A 25,943-nucleotide genomic window follows, 5' to 3' on the forward strand; every position below is an offset into this window, starting at 1 on the left:
TGTCAAAGCTGCCAGCTGGCCCCGGCAACAAGCCGCCTCAGCCGCGCCTACCTTTAGCCGGTCTCCCTCTCATTGGGCATCCTTGTCTGGCGGGAGATTCTTGCTTGTTTATTGGTTCTTGTTGTTATTGTTGTTATCCTTGTTCACTATAAATACGAGAGATTCCCGGCATTGTTTCGCCCGGGACCTCTGCCCAAATAAATGCATTGTTTTGGACCCTGCCTGCTGTCTCTTGTCGTCCCTCAAGACAACTCACCTGGCGACGAGGGTGGGATACGGGTCTGCTTGTTAGCTGAAATCACTAGCTGAAGCCACAAGTGAAGGAGGGAAGCCGTCCCACCAGCTGACACCGCTGAAGTCACTCGCTGGTCGGGAGAGCCCTCCACGCACTCCATCCCAAGCAGACCCATGGACCTGACAGTATGGCAAATCTTGGGCATGTCCGAGAATTTGATGTCTCCCAGCCCGAGGGCTGGGAATCGCATCTCGGGCAAGTGGAGGGGTACCTCCTCGTCAACAACATTGTCGAGGATCGCCCCAAAGCCGCGGCGCTCCTTTGCCTCAGCGGCCCGGCGGTCTATGATGTCGCCGTGGGGCTCTGCGACCCTGCCCCGGTGGCTTCTGTGCCATATGCCGAGCTGGTCGACCGCCTCAATCGTCATTTTGCCCCGAGACGGTCCAAGCTGTACTGGCGTTTGAACTTTGCCTGCCAGTACCAATGACCAGGCGAGTCGGCCAAGTCATTCATAGCCACGGTCCGACAAGCGGCCCGACGCTGCCGTTTCCCGGACCTCGAGGACCGCATAAGGGACCAGGTCATCGTCGGTCTGCGGAACCTGAAGCTCCAGAAGAAGCTTGTTACTAAGCCGACGATGGACCTGGCCGAATTAACTTTAGAAATTATGGCATATGAAGACAGCCATCGGGAAGACGCGCTGCCACCTGGAAATCCCTTCACAGGGTCAGTCCACCACGACTGCCTTAGAAGTGCCAACCCAGGAACGACCGAGCAGAAGACTGAAGTGGACGCCATCCGTCTGAGACCCACCAACCCCCAGACTCGCCGGGAGGGCGACAAAGGGCCAGATCGTCCGGCCGGAGGCCAAAGGGAGACCACCAAACGCTCCAAGTGCGCCAGTTGCGGCGGCAACCACGCCAGGGCATCTTGCAAATTTCGAAACGCCAAGTGCCATGGCTGCGGCAAAACTGGCCACATTTGCTCCGCCTGCCGCAGCACCGGCCGCGAGACCCTTCACGACCTGGAGGCAGCCCCGGAAGGTAATATTCCCTCCCCCAGATTGCCAGGGAAAGCCCTACGGTCATCTGTCATGACCACTAATACGGACCAGGGGGCCCTAACTACCAGCTTTATCCGCCCCAAAATTAAAATTCAGGTCCGGATTCAGGGGATCCCCTGCGAAATGGAGGTGGACTCTGGGTCCTCAGTCTCCATTCTGTCCTGGGACACTCTCCAAGGAATCGCGCGCCAATGCAGGCGCCGTTTTCCTATTACCCCCTCAAAAATTCTGCTAGCTGATTTCCAGGGCGCCCCTATGAAATTAAAAGGGGAAACGAGGCTCTCTATTAGCTATCAACATTTCCAGGGGGAATTAACAGCCCAAATCGCAACAGGTAAACGAGCCAGTCTCATTGGCCTCGACTGGTTCGAACCCCTAGGGATAAAAATCATGGGCGTAAACCACTTCCAACCTCACCACTTACAGGCCGTCTGCCAACAATTCGCAGATGTATTTGACGGGTCGCTGGGGAAATTCAATGCCCCCCCCATTGACCTAAAATTAAATCCAGAAGTCCTGCCCATTAGGATTAAGGCAAGAAGAGTCCCCTTCGCCCTCAAATCCAAGATCGACACAGAGCTGGACAGACTAATTGGACTGGGAGTCATAGAACCCACGGATGGGGGCACTTGGGAAACCCCCATAGTCACCCCTGTCAAGCCTAACGGGGAGGTCCGCCTCTGCGCGGACTATAAAGCCACCCTGAATCGGGCTTTAAACCCCCACGCCTACCCAGTCCCAGCTGTCAGGGACGTGCTTTCCTCTATTCAGGCAGGCACTATATTTGCCAAATTAGACTTGGCCCACGCATTCTTGCAGCTGCCAGTCTCAGATCGAACCGCCAATGCCCAAACCATAGTCACCCACCGCGGAGCGTTCAAAGTGAACCGCCTGCAGTTCGGAATAGCAGTAGCACCTGGAATATTCCAGGAAACCATGGAGCGGACTCTTAAGGGAATCCCTGGGGTCTGCCCCTATTTCGATGACGTGCTCATCGCAGGGGAATCGGAAGACATACTAGCTGACAGGCTGCGAGAGGTGCTTCAAAGATTTCGCACCGCGGGCCTCAAATTAAAAAAAGAAAAGTGCTCCATCGGAGTTCCTTCTACGGAATTTCTGGGGTACAAAATTGACGCTAACGGAAACCACCCCACGGATTCTAAAGTCAAAGCCATCAGGGCAGCACCACCCCCCAAAAATAAGGCAGAATTACAAGCCTTTTTGGGACTAATAAACTTCTATCATGCTTTCCTCCCCCACAAAGCATCCATAGCAGAGCCGTTCCACAGGCTATTAGACAAAGGAGCCCAGTGGCTCTGGACTCAAGCCCACGAAAACAGTTTTAACCAATTAAAACAACTCCTTTCAGGCAAGTCCACTGTCACCCACTTCAAAGAAAAAATGCCCCTCTGTGTCGCTTGCGACGCTTCCCCCTATGGCATAGGCGCTGTCCTCAGCCACCTCCACAGCGATGGGACTCAATCGCCCATCGCATATTACTCCAGGACCTTGTCCAAAGCCGAGCGCAATTATGCGCAAATTGACAAGGAAGCCCTAGCACTGGTGGCGAGCGTGAAGAAGTTTCACGATTACTTATACGGCCGCCACTTTACAATCTTCACTGACCACAAACCCCTGCTAGGGCTCTTCACCTGGGACAAATTGACCCCGCAAATTCTATCCCCCAGAATGCTCCGCTGGACAACATTCCTAGCAGCATACTCCTTCAAAATTGAACATAAGCCAGGCAAGGAAATGGGCCACGCAGATGGCCTTAGCAGACTGCCCCTGCCCAACCTCAACCCAGACCCCGCACCCGCCGGCCAAATCCTGGCCATCCAGGAATTGCCGGACCAACCCGTATCAGCCAAAGAAATAGCTGCAGCAACCACCAAGGACAAAATCCTGGGCAGGGTTCTGACCTGGGTCCAAACCGGCTGGCAATCCACATCCCCGGGGCCAGAATTTCAGCCTTTTTTCCTAAGGCGCCTGGAATTGTCAGCTCACCTCGGCTGCGTCCTTTGGGGCAGCCGGGTCATAGTACCCGCCCCACACAGGCAACAAGTTTTAACCTCCCTTCACGAAGGCCACCCAGGGGTGGTCAAGATGAAATCCCTCGCCCGCAGCTACTTGTGGTGGCCAGGGCTCGATGCAGACATCGAACACTTTGTCGCAACCTGCAACATGTGCCAACAGACCAGGCCTCCGCTTCCCCACGCTCCTGTCCATAAGTGGGAGGTGACAAAAAACCCCTGGTCCCGAATTCATGTTGATTACGCCGGCCCCTTCCAGGGACAAAATTTTCTAATAATAGTAGATAGTTTTTCCAAATGGCTCGAGGTCATCCCAGTTGCCAGCACAACCTCAGCAGCCACAATCAGGGGTTTAAGGAGGGTATTTGCCACCCATGGGTTGCCTGATGTCATCGTATCTGGCAACGGGCCCCAATTCACCTCTAACGACTTCCAGGTTTTCATCAAGGCCAACTTGATTAGGCACGCCACCTCCGCGCCCTTTCACCCCTCCACGAATGGTCTCGCAGAGGCCATGGTGAAGGCGACCAAAGATGCCCTAAGAAAAATCATCTCCGGCGACTGGCACTGCAGACTGGCGAAATACCTCCTGGCCCAGCACTCCACACCATGCACCACCACCGGCAAGTCTCCTGCCGAACTCCGTTGGGGGCGCCGCCTAGTCACAAAACTGGACCGTTTGCACCCCGACAGGGCGGCCGCCGAACAAACCAACGCACCGACTGCCAAGGTCTTCCCTCCCGGCCAGCCCATTTGGGCAAAGAACTTCGGGGTCGGCGACAAGTGGCTACAAGGTGTGATCTCCGACCAAACTGGCCCAGTCTCCTACCTCGTCGACTTAGGAGACGGAAGGCTCATCCGGAGACACGCTGAACAACTAAGGAAGCGCACACCGCAGGACCGCAGTTCCCGAGCCCAACCTGGCACACTATTTTCCCCAGCAGCACCGTCAACGCCACCTAGCCCATTACCGCTCGTTCCTGACGTCGCCGACGACCCCCAACCTACCAACCCAGAAATTCTCCCCACCGTGGAAAGGGAAGACCAGCCCAGCACAAGTCTGCCCAGCCCGAGCCTCCGCCGCTCCACCAGACCGCGGAAGGCTCCCTCGTACTTGGCGGACTATGAATGGGCCGGCAGCAGGACTAGTGAAACTGCCCCCAGTTGAACTTCCAGGGGCAAGGGGGGAAGGGGTGTTACATATTCACACACACAACCCCCTCACATCTATAAGGAATCCCCGGCAGCCGTTGACAGCCGTCAAAAGGCTGCCGCGGCATTCCCCCCCACACACGCGGCTAGCGGCCGATTCTGACAGCTGTCAAACTGCCGCGCATGCGCAGTGCACTAACAGCTGTCAAACCGGCCGACTCTGACAGCTGTCAAACTGCCGCGCATGCGCAGTGCACTGACAGCTGTCAAACTCCAGAAAGCCGCGCATGCGCAGCTCAGCCGGAGCTGTCAAAGCTGCCAGCTGGCCCCGGCAACAAGCCGCCTCAGCCGCGCCTACCTTTAGCCGGTCTCCCTCTCATTGGGCGTCCTTGTCTGGCGGGAGATTCTTGCTTGTTTATTGCTTCTTGTTATTGTTGTTATCCTTGTTCACTATAAATACGAGAGATTCCCGGCATTGTTTCGCCCGGGACCTCTGCCCAAATAAACGCATTGTTTTGGACCCTGCCTGCTGTCTCTTGTCGTCCCTCAAGACAACTCATTATTGTCTAGCTTTATAGCTGCCCATATCTCTCTTCTCAAGTCTATTCTCAGCTGCCTGTACAATAGCTGAGGTTTTCTGCCATTATTCCTGCAAAACTTGCTTATTTATAGAATGTATTTATTTATTACAAGTGATTTTATTCTGCTTCAGTCATTTTGACTCAAAGCAGCTAACAAGCGGTGACATAATTCCTCAGTGCCGCTAATAAAAGAACCACAACTGTTCATTCTGATTTTGTAATTCACAGTATGAATTCTTTCACAGAAACTCACAGTCGCTGGGAAGTGACTTGAAGTATTTCCTGCAATAATTTTGATGTTCACTAGGATATACAGTAGTTTCTGACTTGCTGTTTTTTTAAAACATTTCCTTTAAACATTATTGCTATTTAGGGAGTCAAGTGGCCACTTACATCACTGGCAATAGCTCTTGAAGCCTTGGCAGCTTGAATTGGGATTGCATCAAGACGCAGGTCATAGCCATCTTTCTTTGCTTCCTCCATGGCCAGTCGGTACAATTTCTGTAAAAAGAAAAGAAAAGAAAAGAAAAGAAAAAGAAAAGAAAAGAAAAGAAAAGAAAAGAAAAGAAAAGAAAAAAGAAAAAAGAAAAGCCTAGTTTCAGTGCTGTGCACAGAAATAAATAAAACATCCTATACTTTTATCAGAAATATAATTCTCAATTGATCTACATTGAATAGATGGAAGTTCTTTGGTGCGACCCAGGAACTGGGTCTCCACAGAAACCAATTAGGAGAACACTGTGGGAAATGCTGCCGTTGCCTGCAAATCCTTGAAGGAAACTCAATTCTTCCAGTCGCTTTGACTCATTTCTATACTCACCTGGCTATAGTTTAATCTGTTGGACTTTGCTAGGACAATTTCTGGCGTATCAGGCATGACATGGACTGTGCATTTATCAGTATCCCAAGCTTCAGTATACAGCCTCTGCAGAACAGAATCAGAAAGAGAGTTAGCACAAAGTGATGGCTGTTCATGAATAGTTCTCCATTCATCTGGCTGTTACAGCCTAGAAACTGTCTTCTGAGATCAAATTAAAAATCTGCTGAGCAGGAAAGACACTGCTCAGAACAAGAGTAATAATGTATGAATGTTTAGGATTCATATTCCCGAGGAAAATCCAGATTCAAAATGTTGTTCAGTCAGGACTGTGTGTGAAATTTGACATTTGTTTTCCTTCAGTTTCATCCTTCTTTTAGATTTGTTAGGTAAGAGAGGTGCCTTACTTTAAGGATGCCAGATTCCAAATCCCTGCCTTCATACAACTCATCAAAATTGCAAATAGAACTCCTAAAAGTATCCGCTGGAAATTATGGAAATTCCCATTCAGTGTAGAAGGCATCAATTTATGGAAAGACAGTTTAAGGTTCTGTGCAGCACAAACCTATATGAAGGTCATCACAGTTTGTGGATGGTATATAATTCAAACAGTACTTATCCAGCAAGAGTTAATGTCTTAAGCCCCGCATTATTTCATTTAAAAAGGTATAGGATAACTCATATATGTGTATGGATAATGAGATGGACAACTTATAAATTTAATAATATAAATAAATAAGACGGAAATTACTGGGACTTGAAAATAGGTTAATTCTGACCTTTTGAATTTTATTTGAAATTGCCAAATATATTTCTATAACTATAATAAGATAAGGTTGCTTTATTAGCTGAAAGGGGGGAAAAATCTCACCTTCATATTTGAAAGCACCCAATTATTTCAATTATGACGCTTAAAATACAATGTTTAAATCTATGGAGAATGGGAATCATTGTGTCTGAAAAGAACGTTTGACAAATTGCATTCTTTTTTCAAATATTATTCAGCAAGTCAGTCTTTATTAGTTAATATTCACCTTGTTCATGGTTTCAGCATTATGCCTGGCCAATTCCATTTCTAGAGAATCTGTCACGCTGGTGAATTTGAAATTCTCGGGAGGCTGGCGGTACATCTTTTCACTCAGGATCTCTCCTGCTTTCTTAGCCTTCTCAACATCTAGTGAACCAATAGGGACCCAGCCAATGCCTTTCATCCACTCGAGGTCTGCTTTGTAGCAATTCTGTGAATTAATAGTTCATTAGAAAGGTCATCCTGCATTTTTGGAAAAACATTTGGATCTAATGACACATGACACATTATGTTCATATTGATGAGAGAAATGTAAAAAAAACCTTGAAAACCATGAAAATATCCAAGGTATTAGTCATGCTCAAATGAGTCCTAATCTCAGCCTCTGCTTGATATAAAACAGAAAACATGTGAGCATGTGAAAAAAAAATACTATTTGGATTTTTTAAAAAAACAAAGCTTCAGAAGACGCTAATAATACTAGTTTCATGGTTTTCAAGAGTTTTGTATACTTCTCTAATATACACTTACAGAAAGAGATAAGGCCATGAAGCAACAGATCAACTTAGATGAAGAGTATGATCTGGTTATTCATGCATCTGTTTGGGTTAAACAATTAAATTCCACTGCTACCAATACTTTTTATTATGTGTACATGTGCAGAAATGTGCCTAAAATATTACAGTTTCCTCGCTCTCTCTTTTTTTAAAATATGTTTTATTGATTTTTAACATAATCACCTTAATATTTGGTAAACAGCATGTTATCTGGGGTATTATTTACAAAACAATCAATGACAATTAATTTTATAATTCTATAGTCCATATAATAGCCTTTCTAGATTTTCTCTTCTTCCAATAATATTCTCTTTTGCTAACCTTAAATTAATACTTTTCCTATTATTTGAAAAAATAACAATTAAATATAGACATTTTTCTCATGTTTCTGCAAATAATAACCACATCAATATAAAGCTTCTTTTTTAATTGATCATCTTGGTTGCCTCATCATATTGTAAAAATTTAAATAGTTTCCTCTCTCTCAACTGGTATGGACAAAAATGAAATTATACTCACATCACTCTGCAGATCATAAGCTTTTCTAGCTTGGATGACATCATTTTGATCTGGGAGGCATGTCCACTGGTGCAAATAATTACGGTAATCAATATCGCTGACCAGTTTCTGGCAATTCTTGGCCCCCAAAATCGACAGCATATCCACAGGGCTGCTATATTTGGTCTTCAGTTGCTCAAAGACTTTCTTATATTCCCTCTCACTCTGCATCTTGGCCACATTTATACAATGTATAATTTTAGGATCGTCTTCTACACTACGAGCTCCAATGTGGTGGCCAAGTTGCTTGCGATAACCTTCTTTGTATTTGTACTGAAATAAACACATATATTTAAATCACAGATTAAATAACACTTGGATTGCAACATTGTTAAGTACTTTTAAAACAGGAGATCCCATCATTTTAAATAGCTATGTGAATCTCTTTCATTGACTTGTAACAAAACTGCCTTAGAAAATAGAATTTGTCATCCATGTTTACTTCATAGTTGAAGGATTAATTAAACATGGTTATTTTTTTGGTATTTGGGTTTTTCTTTAATCTCCAGTTTTGATTTTAAGAAGAATTTATTTGATCACATCTATAATAAGATTTTATATTTGGTTCTTTTGTCAAGTTTTCCTAGGTACATATTTGTCCCTGTTAATGCCTTTTGTACATATTTTCTAGATTTTGAACTCTCTATTCTGTATATAAAGTTCTGTTCCTTCCATAGTGCACCGAATTCATAGGATTAATACTGAAACTCAAGATTTTAGCCTTACAAATAGAAATAGATAATTTTCTTTTTTCATAAGCACTAGTATGTACCCACATTTCTACACTATCACAAGTATTTTATATTATGCACCTGGCAGCAATGTTCTCATGAATGAGAAATACCCAATGCCCAAGAGATGGAGAATTATTGGCATTGAATATTGGATCCTACTCTACATTAACTATTCTGATTTTATTGTCTAACTTTACAGCTGTCCATATATCTAAATATTACATACAGTCTACATATCTCACTATTAGGATTGTCCCTGTTCAACTATAGAAAGAACTGACCATTGAAGCAGACAAGTTATTCAGACATTTTTATCATAAATTAATTTACTTGTAAAATGTGCATGTTTTATTATAAATATCTTATGCCTTTTCTATAACTTTGACTCCAAACAGTTCAAATAGTAATTACGTCAAATCAGTGACATAATTCCTCTGTGCAGTTAAGACAGAACCACAACACTGCATTCTATTTTTGCAATTCGCAGCATAAATTCCTTCACAGAAATTCTTCCAGTGAAGAAGAAAGCACTTCCTGCAGTAATGTTAGGTTTGGTAAAATACAGTTTAATAATACTATATAATTATATAATACTAATATAAATAATATAAGCATATTAAATGTATATGCCACCTGACTCCCAGCCACTCTAGATGGTTTTCAATTGTTGAAACATTTTAACAACTGGGAACAATACAGAAAAAACAGAAGACGAGCACAAAATAAAAGAACAAAAATGGCAAAGAAAATAAAGTCACAGTAGAACAAAAGGAAAAGAGTATCCATCATCCTCTCTAAAAGCCTGGGTGAAGAACCAAGTCTTTAAGGTTCTCCAAAATACTAGTAGGGTTGGAGCTGTTCAGATGTTGGGGCAATCATATTCCAGAGGGCCTCCAGGATCCTGATAAGTGGAATTGTTAAATCAATGTAACTTGGAATATACCAATCCTGATTAAACAGATACTATAGGAGTTAGGTGGTTCCTAAAGTAGCCAAGCCCCATGCCATATACGGCTTTATAGAGAGCAACCAGCAGCTTAAATTGTACCAAGTGGTTCGCTAATTTTCAAAAAGTTTACTTTAAAATTCATTATTTATGTAATGTATTGGGCTTTTTTCTTGTTAAGGGAACACCACGTGGGTTAATCACGGGTAGGTTGCTGAAGCAGGGAAGCTGGCTAACGGCTCCCAGCTCCTCAGACAACCCGTCTCCAGTGCCGCCATTGGCTGCCTCTAGGGCGGCATTAGTTTGCTTTAAACCTATTGGCCGCCGCCTAGAGGCCAGGGTATAAATTGCTGCATTCGCAGCCCTGTTTCTCAGTTCAGTTCCTGCAAGCAATAAACAATGATCTTTGCTGAACTCACTCGCCTCATCTCATCATTGAAGCAACGAACCCAGTATCTAACAATTTATGGAGCCAAGTGGCCACTTACATCACTGGCAATAGCTCTTGAAGCTTTGGCAGCTTGAATTGGGATGGCATCAAGACGCAGATCATAGCCATCTTTCTTTGCTTCCTCCATGGCCAGTCGGTACAATTTCTGTTAAAAAAAAGAAGAAGAAGAAGAAATGTTTGGTTTTAGTGCTATGCAGTGGGAGGTTTTTTCTGCTACACTTGGAAATAAAGAAAACATCCTATACTTTAGCAAAAATGTTATATGGAAGTTCTGATGCAACTCATGAATCCCCACACAATCCAATTAGGACCCAAGACCCTGCAGTAAATGTTGCCATTGCTTGCAAGTCCTTGAAGAAGGCCCAGTCTTCCAATGGCTCTTACTCATCCTTATACTCACCTGGCTATAGTTTAATTTGTTAGACTTTGCTAGGACAATTTCCGGCGTATCAGGCATGACATGGATTGTCCGTTTATCAGTATCCCAAGCTTCAGTATACAGACGCTGCAGAAAAGCATTAGAAAGAGCATTAGCACAAAGTGATAGTTGTTTCTTAGTACTCTAGCTATCTATGTCTTCTGACAAAAGTTTCCCTTTGCAATTAAATTCAAAAATCTGCTAAGAATGAAACTCATTATTCTGTCACTGTACATTGTATAATTTTGTAGGACAGCATATTGTATCCAGATTGTCTTAGGAAAACCTATGTTTAATTAAGAATTAATTGTATTGTTCTTCTTTTAAGCAGGTTCATTGTAATCCTTGAGAGTTACAAATTAATTTCATAATTAATATTCTGGCTGGAAATTCTGGAAATTATTATCCAAGCCAAATAGGAAGATAACAACCCCAGGAAAGAGGGTCTAAAATTCTTTGCAGCAGAAGTCTATATAAAAGTCATAATCATCAATGTGCAATATAAATTGTCTACTTTGTCCAGCAAGAATTAATGCATTTAAGGCCACATTATTTTATTTACCTAGATGGAAATCTGTGGTACTGGGGTGGGGGGGAACCTGGGAACAATTCTGACTTTCTCAACTGTATTTAGAATCACACCAAATACTATTTGCAATGGTTTTAAAAGCTCATTTGTCAGTTGTGCAGCCGGAATTTACCTTGTTCATGGTTTCCGCGTTATGCCTGGCCAATTCCATTTCTAGAGAATCTGTCACACTGGTGAATTTGAAATTCTCGGGAGGCTGGCGGTACATCTTTTCACTCAGGATCTCTCCTGCTTTCTTAGCCTTCTCAACATCTAGTGAACCAATAGGGACCCAGCCAATGCCTTTCATCCACTCGAGGTCTGCTTTGTAGCAATTCTGTGAATTAATAGTTCATTAGAAAGGTCCTCTTGCATTTTTGGAGAAACGATTGGATCTAATGACACTTATGACACATTATGTTCATGCTGATGAAAGAAATGTAAAAATATCCTTAAAAACCATGAAAAATGTCCAAGGTCTAATTCATTTTCAGGAGGTTCCTAACTTTATCAAGTAAAATGAGGTGCCCTGTTTTAGATAAAACTCAAGCATATGTCCAATGAGTATGAACATTGTCATTTGGAATAAAACAACATCAAAAGTTCAGAAGGCACTTAATAAAAAATTTGTTTGATGGTTCTATAGAGTCATGTTTAAATCTCTAATGTGCGCCTTCAGAAAGAGAAAAGACCCTGGAGTAATATAGCAGATTAGGTAGTCATTTCATTTCATCCATGCACCAATACGGTTTAAACAATTAAAAATGCCACTACTGTCAGTATTTTGTACGTGTAGGTGACAGAAAGGTGACAGACACAGTGCGATTGGCCCTCTTTCAACTGGTATAGTCCAAGTCACTAAAAAGCAGAGACATCACCCTGTCAACAAAAGTGCGTATAGTCAAGGCTATGGTCTTCCCAGTTGCAATGTATGGCAGTGAAAGCTGGACCATAAGAAAGGCTGAGCGTCAAAGAATTGAGGCCTTTGAACTTTGGTGCTGGAGAAGACTCCTGCGAGTCCCTTGGACTGCAAGACGATCAAACCGGTCAGTCCTAGAGGAGATCAACCCTGACTGCTCTTTAGAAGGCCAGATCCTGAAGCTAAAACTCAAATACTTTGGCCACCTAATGAGAAGGAAGGACTCACTGGAGAAGAGCCTAATGCTGGGAAAGATTGAGGGCAAGAGAAGAAGGGGACGACAGAGAATGAGGTGGCTGGATGGAGTCACTGAAGCAGTAGGCGTGAGCTTAAATGGACTGCAGAAGATGGTAGAGGACAGGAAGGCCTGGAGGAACATTGTCGATAGGGTCGCGATGGGTTGGACACGACTTCGCAGCTAACATCAACGTCCAAGTCAAAATTATACTCACATCACTTTGCAAATCATAAGCTTTCCTAGCGTGGATGACATCATTCTGATCTGGTAGACAGGTCCACTCGTGCAAATAATTGCGATAATCAACATCGCTGACCAGTTTCTGGCAATTTCTGGCCCCCAATATCGACAGCATATCCACAGGGCTGCTATATTTGGTTTTCAGTTTCTCAAAGACTTTCTTATATTCCCTCTCACTTTGCATCTTGGCCACATTTATAGAATGCATAATTTTAGGATCGTCTTCAATGCTACGAGCTCCAATGTGATGGCCAAGTTGCTTGCGATAGCCTTCTTTGTATTTGTACTGAAATAAATGCACAAGCATACGGTCAGATGTACCTTTATGTTTCTTTCTGGTGCCTGAGCTATAATAGCCAAGTTACAATTTGCAGAGTTAAACTATTCAACAGTATTGCCAATATTAAGTCCTCAAAGAACTAAACTAAACTAATTGACAGTTTATAATCAAATATTAAAAGTTAATTCAAATTAAAGTATATAATCCTATGCCTGCTAGCAAGAAATGCTGCCTTTTTTGCCTGAAGTTAAAACCTGTTCCATTTGCCAGAGAAGCTAATTCTACAGTTCTGAAGGAGCTATTGGTTGTTTCACTAACCAAGAAAATTTGACATCTAATAGCTTCCAAAACTAGCATGAAGTGGCATAACTCCTTTGTAAAAACTTCCCACTTTTATCAGTCTGTGACCAAGCTATTCATAAGCTCTATTAAGACATTTAGGTGTCTTAATAAATCCTTTTCTTTTTAGTTGTAAATGAAGATGCAATCCAGATCTGTCTCTCCCCCTCCCTCCCCCAGTTCAAATGTTCCCTGTTGTTTGAAGATCGCCTAAAGTCTATCCTCTCCCCCCCCCCTTCGGAGAGATGGCAGAATCCCCAGAATAAGCACATTGTTCTACCTATACGTTTATGAAATGTGATATAAATGGATTCTGCTCCATGCAGCCAGGCTGCTTCTTAAGAGTTCACGTCAGAGACAGGATGTTCTGTTAACTGCAATACTCTCTGATTTTTGAACTGCAGATTTATTTTAAGAGTAAGAAATTCAGTTGAAAAAAAAGCAACAACGGAAGAATTCATTTTCATCTCACAAAAACAAAGACTTACATCACTAGCAATAATTCTGGATGCCTTGGCAGACTGAATTGGAATTGCATCAATTCGCAGATCATACCCCTTCTTCTTTGCCTCTTCCAAGGAAAGTTTATATAAACTCTTTTTAAAAAGAGAAAAAAAGAAAATATTAATATTTACAGTTCTTACCTAATGGTAAACAATGCCATTATACGGGAGCTAGACAGACTGAATCTCACTTCTAAATAACTTCTTCAAAATGATTTTAATAAGAAAGGGAACTGGAAATGTTTAGTTCAAATATGGAAAGTTCAAATAGTTCAAATACATCAAAGTATGTCCTCACGCCTGTGCATTAGATATTACAACTTGACAGTAATTTCTGAGGCTGAGGTTCATGCCCATAGCTTTAGTAGATCATACATTGTGCACACTCTTTTAGGCTATTAGTGAGAAAATTGCTGTGAGGTAGGACAAGGATTCCCACAGGCTTTTGTCTCTTCTCCTGCCACAACTGTAATTTCTTACTAGCCTTTCTCCCTCTCCCTTCAGTCCCGTATTCTCCTTGCAGCTGATCAACAGCTCCTCCTCAGAGTTTGGTTATCTTCTCCCAGAGAACCCTCTTCACGTTGTAGAGGGTTCCCATCAAAATCAGAACATTTGGTAGACCTCCCATCCAGTGACCTCACCTCACTGTAGTTGATCTTGTTCTGTCTTGCTAAAGTGATTTCAGGGGTATCAGGCATTATGTGAATTTGTGTCTTGTCTTTATCCCAAGCTTCGGTATACAAACGCTGTGAAGAGAGGACAAGGAAGAAAATGAAACAGAGATTAGAACGAAATCAACTCGGCTTCTTCTCTAACCCCATTGTTTCACCCTGAAAGTTCAAGTAGAAATACCATTAATAAATATCAGAGAACATTTACATTTTCACCAAACCGGGTTTCTCAGAGGATGTAAAAAAAACAACTCAAGATGGCAGCCCCAATGTGGCATCAAAGTCTTGCCTCTTTTTGTGTACACTGTGTGAGCAATGCATACAAAAAAGACAAGTCTGCAATCACACAACTGCAGCTGTCATCTTTCACACATCTTTCATCCCGTTCCACAGTTCTGTGTTGATAATTAGTGCAGATTACATCAGAAAGCACTCTTTAGTTTTATCAAAGAAAAATGATGCAGTAGATTATTGATTTTACAAAGGCATTTAGCCATTAACAGCATCAAAGTTTTGTATTTAAGAAATGCTGCGCCTGTCAGAATTCACACATCTTGAAAAATGATACTTCTTTAAGATTAGTTTGATGTGTTTGCAGTGTTGCTTAAATAGGAGCTTTACAGATTTTAGCGATAAGATCTTAAATAGATTCTTTTAATTCTAATTGCTAGTATCAAATCAAAGAATCCTAAGATCCAAAGGATGCAGCAGTCCCTTTAGGTTTGAAAACATTCTTTATAGAAAAAGAATGACAAATAATATGAACATGTGAATTATATATATTATTTAATTATATACAATTAAATAAAATATTACAAATAATATTTATATTAAAATGCCAGTACAAAGTTTTAAAATGCCATATTAATTATTACATTAAATCTCTTAAGCGTCTTGCATAAATGTCATTTTAATACTCAGTTACATATCTAAAACAAGCCATTAGTGCTCACCTTATTCATATTTTCTGCATTATGTTTGGCCAAAAGTATCTCTAGAGAATCTGTCACACTTGTAAACTTGAATTTGTCTGGAGGCTGACGATACAACTTTTCACTTAGGATCTCTCCAGCTTTCTTGGCTTTTTCATTGTCCAAGGAACCAATAGGGACCCACCCAATGCCTTTCAACCATTGAAGATCAGACTTGTAGTAATTCTGTGAAGAAGAACATTAAAAAGGGCATTTAATCAGAACTGAAGGTCTAACATCCCAAAGTTTTGTCTTTGATCCTATGCACTGCAAGTTCAGGTGTCCTGTACTTTTTATGGTCCTGAATTAAATACTTTAGTAACTGAATTTTCTTTTTTCTTCTTTTAAGACAGCCTATGAATTGAAACTCACTATTGTGTATAAACACAACAGCTGTTTTTGTACTTCCTTTAAATTATATTCCCTCACCTCCCCACATCCTTGTAATTACAAATGTCTTCAGTATGAGCATCTTTTATTCTGATAATCTCTAATTATATCAGCTGATATAATCATTTAAAATGAAATGTGAAATCATCCACTCTTGCTACAGCAAATGCCAGAAATAATGTTCCTTATTTAGAAAACAAAAAACTTAGATTTATCGATAATTTGTGGGTTTAGTTATTTCAGCTGAGCTAAACATTTTCCCAATTTTTTTTACAAAACCAAGAAGAATGGCTAAATTAGATATTACAGCATTGAGTTTCTAATAATACTTCATTTATGTATTTATAAAACTAACCTTACTTAGACTTGTGATCCCCAACTGTTTTAGGCTGATGTTCAAATTTGAAATATTGAGGCAATGGTGTGATCACACATGATTACTACTGTAAATGTCTTTTGATATCAAAAAAAAGAAAAAAAAGAAAAATTGCCACAAAATAAAATTTCCATCCCTTCAATTGTAAATTGATCAGATACTCTGAAGCATTTTTGGAAAGCATGATTTGCTATCCATGGACTTCTCATTATTTTTAAACTTAAATAATTTGTTTTTAGTACAAATATTAAAAGAATCAGGGAACCTTGCAGCATATGCCGGGTGTCATGTTGGGGACCCCTGTTAAACTCTTCCATATTTATATATGGAAGGTTAAAAAAAAGGTAAGTTTCCCCTGCCAGCCATATCCAACTCTAGGGAGTGGTGCTCATCTCCAATTTATAGCAAAAGAACCAGCATTGTCTAAAGATGCTTCCGTGATCATGTAGCTGGCATGACTATACACCAAAGGGACATGGAATGCTGTTACCTTCCCACAGAAGTGGTACCTATTTGTCTACTTGCATTTACATGATTTCAGACTGCTAGGTTGGTAGGACTGGAACAAGTAATGGAAGCTCGCTCCTTCATTCAGTACTTGGTCTTGAACTTCCAATCTTCCGGTCAATAAGCCCAGCATCTTAACCACTTGGATATTGCGCACTCTTATTCTAATGTTAAGATTGTATTAATATTATGCACTCTTATTCTAATGTTAAGATTCTATCAATATTCTGACTTCAACTTAAGTAATATAAAAAGTCAATAAAGGGACAGAACTTTGGAAGTACAAATATTACTGAGTGCTTCTTCAAATATTTTTAGAAATATTTTCCATGCTAACCATATTTTCAGAGATCAGTTCCAGTGAAGTTAAAAGTCATCACTACTTACGTCACTCTGCAGTTCGTAGGCCTTCCTGGCATGGATGACATCATTTTGGTCTGGGAGGCATGTCCACTGGTGCAAATAATTGCGGTAATCGATATCGCTGACCAGCTTCTGGCAATTCTTTGCCCCCAAGATTGACAGCATATCCACAGGGGTGCTGTACTTGGTCTTCAGCTTCTCAAAAACTTTCTTGTACTCCCTCTCACTCTGCATCTTGGCAACATTCATGGAATGCACAAGCTTAGGATCGTCTTCTATACTACGGGCTCCAATATGATGGCCGAGTTGCTTGCGATAACCTTCTTTGTACTTGTACTGTAGATAACAATAATAAGCAGTTTAAAACATAATGTTTACTTACCTTGGGTTCCCTAAGATCTAGAAGAGTTTAAATCAAATATTGAACAGGCCATGAATATTGTTTGTACAAAACCACTTATATTTTAATATGTGATTTGGGTTCATATTCACTATTTCAATCTTTAGTCATTTACAAGGGAAAAATACAATTAATGTCAATGTTTTATACCTTCATTTCATTTCCTATGTTGCTATTGCTGGTCTCTAATATAGATCCAAAAAGAAAAATTAAATGCCCATACTATCAAAACTTCCAAGGAAAATGATTTAGTCCATTTAAATATATCTTGAATACTTGTAAAATAATAATTGCAAAAAATTTCACATAATCAACCAAGCCTCAAGAATCCAATTCTTGCTATAAAGGAAAAGTCTAAAAATTCTATGCAACACTGAAATCAAATAAAAACATGTGGTTTGCATCATATCATATAAATACATACCTCACTTGCAATGTCTCTGGATGCTTTAGCAGCCTTGATAGGAATTGCATCTATCCGAAGATCATAGCCCTTCTTCCTAGCCTCTTCCAACGACAGTTTGTACAATTTCTAAATAGATGGCAAACATTGCTTTAGTGTTGCTGAGGGCATTTTTCCCCCATCCCTTCTCATAGGTTTGGCAAATAGAAATCCACTTACATCACTGAAGTTGATTTTGTTCTGTTGTGACAGTAGAATTTCAGGAGTATCAGGCATAATATGGATACTGGTTTTATCTTTATTCCAAGCATCAACATACATACGCTAAAAAAAGCACAATAAAATAATCAAAGTAATGGTTATTAAAACTAAAATATAGGACAAGTTCTAATTATGTGTTGTGGATGGAAATTATGAAAACCATTTTATAATGTTAAATACCATCATTATAATTACAAAATACAGAAAGCAATCAACTGTATAAGATTGTGCTAAATCCAAAAATAGATGACAAAGTATTACTTAATTTTTAACTTATTCATTTTTAAAGCCAGGGTTGGAAATAAGATGAATATAAATAGATTCAATATTTGTGACAATCTTGTTGCATAGATAAAATCCTAATCTCTTTAGTAAGGAGTTTCTTCATCAAGAATTAATCAATACTGGCATTTTTAATAGGTTTCCAAGGCCATTTCTGATGAGTTCTTATACTGTTCTAAAGAACATATTTTGACTTAAGACTAGGAATGCTTTGCTGGGTCTTCTGAATCCTAACCCTAACCCTCAACTCTAAAAAGCACAATGAATGCTTTTCATGCATCCTTAAGGTGCATTATATACTGATAGGCTACTTCAGTAGAGCAACTATATAATTTACTTTGAAATCTTATTACAGAAAACAATATTATTCCACCAAAGTGTATGGTGTGTGTGTGTGTGTGTGTGTGTGTGTGTGTGTTTGTGTGTGTGTGTGTAAAGGACCATAGACAAAACTTACCTGATTCATAATTTCAGAGTTATGTTTTGCCAAAGCCATAGGTAAGGAATCAATAGGGCTGGTAAAATGGAAAGTGTCAGGGTGTTGCCTATATCCATGTTCACTCAAGATTTCAGAAGCTCTCTTATTCTTCTCTGCTTCCAGAGAACCACTAGGAGACCAGCCAATACCCCTGAGCCACTCAAGGTCTGATTTATAGTTAATCTGAAGAAAGGAGAAGTTATTAGTTTTTCTATTTTATTATTCAACATTTTATTAATGTCACTGCTTCTTAAAACATTAAAACATCCCTAAATCTTAAGAAGCGATGTGACAGTGAAATTCATTCAAACAAACAAAGTGATCCATAATGGTTGTACTTAGAGCACAGCTAACGCTGAGCAGAAGAAGGTGGTTCTGTTAAGCGTGGCTTTACATTTGCAAAATTGCTAAAATGACACTTACATCACTTTGAAGATCATATGTTTTCTTGGCATGGATGACATCATTTTGATCTGGGAGGCATGTCCACTGGTGCAAATAATTACGGTAATCGATATCACTGACCAGTTTCTGGCAATTCTTTGCACCCAAGATTGACAGCATATCCACAGGACTGCTATACTTGGTCTTCAATTTCTCAAACACTTTCTTATATTCTCTCTCACTTTGCATCTTGGCCACATTTATAGAATGCATAATTTTAGGATCGTCTTCTACGCTACGAGCTCCCACATGGTGACCAAGCTGCTTACGGTATGCCTCTTTGTATTTGTACTGTACAGAGAGAGAAAGAGAGAGAAAAAAACTTTGATCAAGTTCCCCATATAGCTAAAAGTGCTAAACCAAAATATTTTTTCAATATAGTGATCAGGCAATCTGATCACTATATTTCAAGTACTGAGTTCCAACATGACTGGGTAACATCCAGACATGTTTCTCAACTGATAGGTCTCTATTTACCAGTGTAATATTTTTTTTCTTTTTCATTAATTCTCCATTATGTCCCATCCTTCTTGGTGTAAATGAAGGAAACGTGCTAGAGAGAAGCCTAAGACATCAGTAGTAGTAAGCACTTTTTCATTTGATTGCAATGATGATCAAGGATACAGTATTCAGTTTTTAGAGAAGGATTTATTAAAGGTATTATTATTATCCTTATTAAGTAATTTTCTTAAGTTTATTAGTAATTATCTATTTAAGTCTATATTAATTCAAAAGGAAAACAAGTTATTCCTCCCACCACTGAGGATCTGTTCATTGGATTGTTCATTATCTGGTGAACGAGCAATTCTCATTCTTTGAGAACAGAAAATCTGGCCGAAAATAAGGGAATGACATATGGTTATATACAACATGGCTGAAGGGTCTCCAGGATTGATTTCATCTGTGATTAATGACCTTAAGTTGGCATGATGGGAAAGATAGGCAACACACAAGTATTTGGTTTGTGGAGAGAAAGCTGGAGGTAGAGATAGATATTACCAGCCTGAATAAACCCACTGCAGGATGCAGGTTTTTTCAGTGAAGGTTATGTATGATAATCCACCATGTTAACGCAATGCAGGTTAATATGTAGATGTTTTTGAACTTTGCAGTCTAGGGATGAAAGAGAAGAACTGGCCCAAAATCACCCAGATGGTGATTTTGTAAGGGAGATAGGTATGGACTGTGTTTAATCATCCCTGAGGGGAGAACATCTCAGATTTATGACATTCTTTTAACTCCAGTAACATTGGCCACAAATTAAAGAGTTAATAGAGGAAACTTTGGTTTGTTTATACGAGAAATTCTAATTTAGAATATGTTTATCAAAATAGGATTTACTTTTAGTCCGCAGTACATTTTTATATTATTTATTTATATTTCATATTTCTTAACTGCCCATCTCCCTCAGTTTCTTCAGTTTATATAGTCACTTAAGTGAAGAATGGTTTGAGGCAGTATTAAGTTATAAGAGAGGGATTTAGAATTTCCTGCTTATGATTTTCAAAATGGGTTAAAAATCACCTTTCTGTTTTCATTGATATTAATTAGAATTGGGAATGGTTAGTCCAGAAGGAAATATAATACCTTTAATTAAAATGGTATCTTAAATTATTTTATGTAAATGTAAGGCAATGATAATAGCATATAGCACTCTCTATTGAAAAATCTCACAAGTGCTAATTAGCAACTTAATTGGTAAATGAGATTATATTAAAAAGGGGGGGAACTGTATGTGGTGGTGGGACATATAAATCAAGGATTGGGTCCTTCATGCTATTGTAGATAAAACTGAAACGAAGTCCCTGTGGAAATCAAAGACCAGTTATGATACTTCTCCATCAAGGAGCAAACTCTTAGCCCTTATCAGTGAATGGATTGCTTTCAGAGGCCTTTGGAAAATATGCTAGGGCCTCAGTTTGCCCTCCCTCAGGATACCAAATAAGAGGAAGATTTAACAAATGACTGCATGACATCTTTTCTTAAGATACATGAATAGAGTTCCTTACTTCACTGGCAATTTCTCTAGAAGCTTTTGCTGCTTTGATCGATATGGCATCAGGTGGAAGATCATAGCCTTTCCTTCTCAGTTCTTCCAATCCTAATTTGTAGAGTTTCTAAGAAGAGAGCCAATGAAAATTAGGAGCGCAACACTCTAGTGCAACACTAAATGTTTGATTCTGTAATCAAACCAGTATCAAACTTACATCACTCAAGTTAACTAAGTTGATTCTGGACAACACAATTTCAGGAGTGTCAGGCATGATATGAATCTGAGTCTTATCTTTGTCCCAAGCTTCTCGATAAAGCCTCTAGAAAAACAAAAACAAAAACAAAGAGTGAATCAATATGTTTCAGTGATAAAAAAATAATATGACCTTTCACAACACAGTAAAAAAAATCTATTCAGATAAAGCAAAAGATTTTGAGTTGTTATCAACCCAGGTGGAGTTGCACGCAGAAGAAATAGTTATGAAAATGTCAGTAGAAGTTTCCCTCTTCACAACCTATCTCCAAAGTGGAATAGTTATGCAGACGAGATTATTTTGTTTCATCTCTAAATTAAATAAAGTTCATTATATCCTCAAGGATGCTCGTTTATATTAATTTTTAGAAAAAATAAAATAAAAGGAAACTTACAAAAAATACCATTTTGCTAAATACATCCAATGAGCAACTTCATTTTTCCTACACTAAATTTTATTTTTTAAATATATTTACCATCATAAAATTTTATTCTTATTTATTTGGAAGCAAGTTCTGTTCATCAGGGGATCTTAAATGCAATTTATGAAAGAGATCTACAGTCCTAAAAACAAATTTCTAAACTACCTTGAGTTTCTTTCAGTGCAACTTACTTTTGAAGAAACATAGATTCAGGGATGGAATCAAACCACTACATTAGACTGCGGAATCTATTGCTTTCCTCCCCCTCCCTCTTTCAAGCTGTTTTTATGCTGTTGATTGTCTCCCCAAGTCCCCTCTAACAGCAGAAACCCTCAGCTTGAAAAACACTCACATCACTTCTATGCTTTGAGTTTTCTTTCGCCAGAACCACTTCCATCGAATCAGGAATGCTTGTGAATTTAATCGTGTCTGGATGCTGACGATAAGTTCTTTCACTCAGAATCTCGGAAGCTTTCTTGTTCTTTTCCGACTCTAGTGATCCAAACATGTTCCATCCAATGCCCTTAAGCCATTCAAGATCAGATTTATATGCAATCTGGCAGGGAGGGGAAAAAAGAAGCCACCGTTCTATATTACAACATTTCTGAAGGGGTTTTGTTCCTGACTTACTGCCCTTGAATGATGTACGTTTCATCCAGTGATGCCTCTTTGATTTAGCTTGTCGATCAGAAGGTCGGCAGTTTGGCGGGTCCAATCCCCAGTGCCGTGTAGCAGAGTGAGTGCCTGTTACTCGTCCCAGCTTCTGCCAACCTAGCAGTTCGAAAGCCCATAAAAATGCAAGTAGAAAAATAGGGACCACTACGGTGGGAAGGTAACAGCGTTCCGTGTGCCTTTGGCGTCTAGTCATGCCAGCCACATGACACGGAGACGTCCTTGGACAAGTGCTGGCTCTTCAGCTTTGAAACGGAGATGAGTACCAGCCCCTAGAGTCGGAAACGACTAGCACGCATGTGCGGGGGAACCTTTAATATCTTGGTGGTTATGAATAAAAGCACAAAGTAAGGTGTAAGGTTAGGAGAACATTTTCCTGTCAGGCCCAACCTCAGAAGAAATGGTACAAGAACTCTCCTTTATAATATAGAGTATAATAACAGAATATTGAAAACCAGACAACTGTTTCCTCTTCCCTCCCTCTTAGCCCAACTTTGATTCTCTTTAGTATATTCTGGGGTGGTGTTTTTTTTAACACTTTCTTGTTTTCCTGTATTAGGCTCATATTTTACTAAGAGTTGCCACATATTTTCTTCAGGATGCCATCTCTGTATAGTTTTCTTTCATATTTTCCCAGATTTTAGGAACTGAGAGCAATGAGTCAGAAGAGAAAGACAAGTTTTAACTTAATCAAGGAAAGAAGAAATTAAGGAATTTTTTTTAAAAAAACCCACAACCTTACCAAGTTAGGAAAAGAAGAGGGAAATGTAAGTTGGATATCAGTGTCTAGAATTACTATAAGTTATAGAAAGACAGTGTAGAAGAGTAATAAGAAACTAAAATATGCATTTTCAGATGTCAGTAAGGAAGGCAAACACCCAAGCAGGATCATTAATTGGTAGTTGGATAAATAGTAGACAGGGAAAGACTACCAGTCTACATACTCAATGCAGCTTTAACAAATGGAATAGTTAAAGTATATGACTTACATCACTCTGTAGTTCATAGGTCTTCTTGGCATGGATAATATCATTTTGGTCTGGGAGGCATGTCCACTGGTGCAAATAATTACGGTAATCGATATCGCTGACCAGCTTCTGGCAATTCTTTGCCCCCAAGACTGACAGCATATCCACAGGGGTGCTGTACTTGGTCTTCAGCTTCTCAAAAACTTTCTTGTACTCCCTCTCACTCTGCATCTTGGCAACATTCATGGAATGCACAAGTTTAGGATCGTCTTCTATACTACGGGCTCCAATATGATGGCCAAGTTGCTTGCGATAGCCATCCTTGTACTTGTACTAAAAAAAAGAAGTCACAATCAGGAATAATTTGCAGACCCAGGCATGTCAGATTTAGCAGTATATCTAACATTTTCACAATGGTTGCAGTTTTATGTACACAAACCTAGTAAATATCTACAGATTTGTGTATGATTTACTCTTGAAGAAATGGTCTGGACATAGCTCAAAAAATTCTTAGTACAAAGCTTTATCAAAGGTATTGAATCTTATAGGAAGGATAAAGTATATATATCAATGCATAACAATATATTATAACTATAAGCAACTAAGTTGTCAGTTTTCCACCAAAAAACTAGGCTCCTCTACCTCTGTCTTGAAATTAACTATATAGATATTTGTTTAAGACTGCAGGGCACATTAATAAAGTCTGTGTTTCTGTGACATAATGGAAAATCCCGCTCAAGGACCCACATGACTAAAATACAGGTTTCTTACTTAGTGGGCAGGACTAATATGCCTGATTTAATTTTTATCCAGCTTGTGGATGTCTGCATATGAATTTGGAAGCTTGAGCTTACATATACATCATGTGGAAATTAATAAACCCTGACATTAAAATGAGTCATAGCCTAAGCTATAATATCAGAGAAAATTCATAACATAACTTACATCACTAGCAATATCTCTGGATGCTTTAGCTGCTTTCACTGATATGGCTTCAGTAGTGAGATCATAACCCTTCTTCAACATTTCTTCCCATCCAAGTTTGTACAATTTCTAGCATGAAAAAGTAGCATAGATTAAAAAAATCAAAACAAAATATTGAATAAATTAAATATTTACAATCCGGTCCTACAACTGAAACACACCCCATTTTTGCTTCAGGTTTTCTCATGGAGAAATCTAATCTTGTTACAAGAATGTGCAAATCCACAAGAAACCTATCTAGTAATATCTTAGCTTTCCTCAAATACTGTCTGTTATTTGAGGAAGATATTAGCTTCAAGACGTGATTTAAATAAAATTTGAACAAAGTAATGACTTTTTTTTAGATTATGCAAAAGTCTTTTCTAGTCCAGCATTCTGTTCTCACAGTAGTTCTGAAACCCTGCTAATGTTTAATAATGTTAGAATAGTTCTTAGCTTTTTTTCTCTTTCGTGTATGTGACTCACAAGAAATCATTTGTTTTGCTTCAAATTTCATTTCAAACAAAAGCTACAAATTGAAATCAACTACCTAGTAGTTAAAAGGGAGAGAGATTACTAAAGAGATTTCTGAGGAATAAGAGCAGTTTATGACAAAGTCATGAAGGAGTCAAAGCCTAACCCAAGGGTCCCCAACCCCCAGTCCGTGGACCAATACCAGGCTGCGGCATGCCAGCAACTGAGCCGCACAAACAAGCAAAGCCCCATCCACAGGATGCAGGCAGTACATAAAACCACACCCCCTCCAGTCCACGAAAAAACCTTTCTCCACGGAACTGGGCCCTGGTGCGCAAAAGGTTGGGGACCTCTGGCCTAACCAATGGCAAATGAGTTTAATGTTCAGAAATGTTAAAATCAGCTAGGAATTTGGCTGTAGAAAATTTCTGATTCATCTAGTACTAGAATGATCAGTTTAAATCTATAATAGTGAGATTATACATTCGGTATTGTTATTTGTTCTGCATACTCCCTATTGGACTAGTCCCAGCTGATACACAATCAGAGGACTTTACAGACATGGTGTTCTTGTTCTTTCTTGGAAGAAAACTGAATGAAATGAAAGTTGAATTCCCACGAATAGCCTCAGAGCTTCAAGAAAACCTCAACTTCAAAAATTAACTTACAAAGGAATTATTTAATTCAGGAGAATATAATCAACATGTTGAAGACTAGTTACTACCACACATGCTTGAATATTTTCTTACCTGGCTGTAATTGAACTTATTTGCTTTAGCCAGCATAATGTCTGGTGTATCTGGCATGACATGAATCGTCGTCTTGTCTTTCTCCCATGCATTTATGTACGCACGCTGTTAGAGAAAAAAACAGTAATGATCAATAAATGCATTCATATGCAATAAAATTGGTATGTGGATAGCTGTACCAATATGTGTTTGATTTTAATATAAAATTGAAAGTCTGTGCAGATTCTCTGCAAAGGAAATGCATT

General features: G+C 39.8%; 1 protein-coding gene across 1 annotated transcript in view; it reads right to left on the minus strand.

The window, feature by feature from the left end:
- Positions 1-25,943, minus strand: part of NEB (nebulin) — a 228,957-nt gene that overhangs the window by 130,898 nt on the left and 72,116 nt on the right. Inside the window, exons 65-86 of the mRNA XM_081333913.1 lie at positions 25,699-25,803; positions 24,458-24,565; positions 23,534-23,845; positions 22,225-22,428; positions 21,413-21,517; positions 21,215-21,322; positions 19,185-19,496; positions 18,741-18,944; positions 17,960-18,064; positions 17,762-17,869; positions 16,962-17,273; positions 15,284-15,487; positions 14,301-14,405; positions 13,645-13,752; positions 12,512-12,823; positions 11,274-11,477; positions 10,555-10,659; positions 10,192-10,299; positions 7,985-8,296; positions 6,916-7,119; positions 5,885-5,989; positions 5,458-5,565 (exon numbers count right to left, since the gene is read on the minus strand). Of these exons, the coding sequence (XP_081190039.1) occupies positions 5,458-5,565; positions 5,885-5,989; positions 6,916-7,119; positions 7,985-8,296; positions 10,192-10,299; positions 10,555-10,659; positions 11,274-11,477; positions 12,512-12,823; positions 13,645-13,752; positions 14,301-14,405; positions 15,284-15,487; positions 16,962-17,273; positions 17,762-17,869; positions 17,960-18,064; positions 18,741-18,944; positions 19,185-19,496; positions 21,215-21,322; positions 21,413-21,517; positions 22,225-22,428; positions 23,534-23,845; positions 24,458-24,565; positions 25,699-25,803 (3,858 nt within the window). The remainder of the gene's footprint in view (positions 1-5,457; positions 5,566-5,884; positions 5,990-6,915; positions 7,120-7,984; positions 8,297-10,191; positions 10,300-10,554; positions 10,660-11,273; positions 11,478-12,511; positions 12,824-13,644; positions 13,753-14,300; positions 14,406-15,283; positions 15,488-16,961; positions 17,274-17,761; positions 17,870-17,959; positions 18,065-18,740; positions 18,945-19,184; positions 19,497-21,214; positions 21,323-21,412; positions 21,518-22,224; positions 22,429-23,533; positions 23,846-24,457; positions 24,566-25,698; positions 25,804-25,943) is intronic.

Source organism: Vipera berus, assembly GCF_964194415.1.
Source record: "Vipera berus genome assembly, chromosome: 1".
Taxonomy (NCBI): Eukaryota; Metazoa; Chordata; class Lepidosauria; order Squamata; family Viperidae; genus Vipera; species Vipera berus.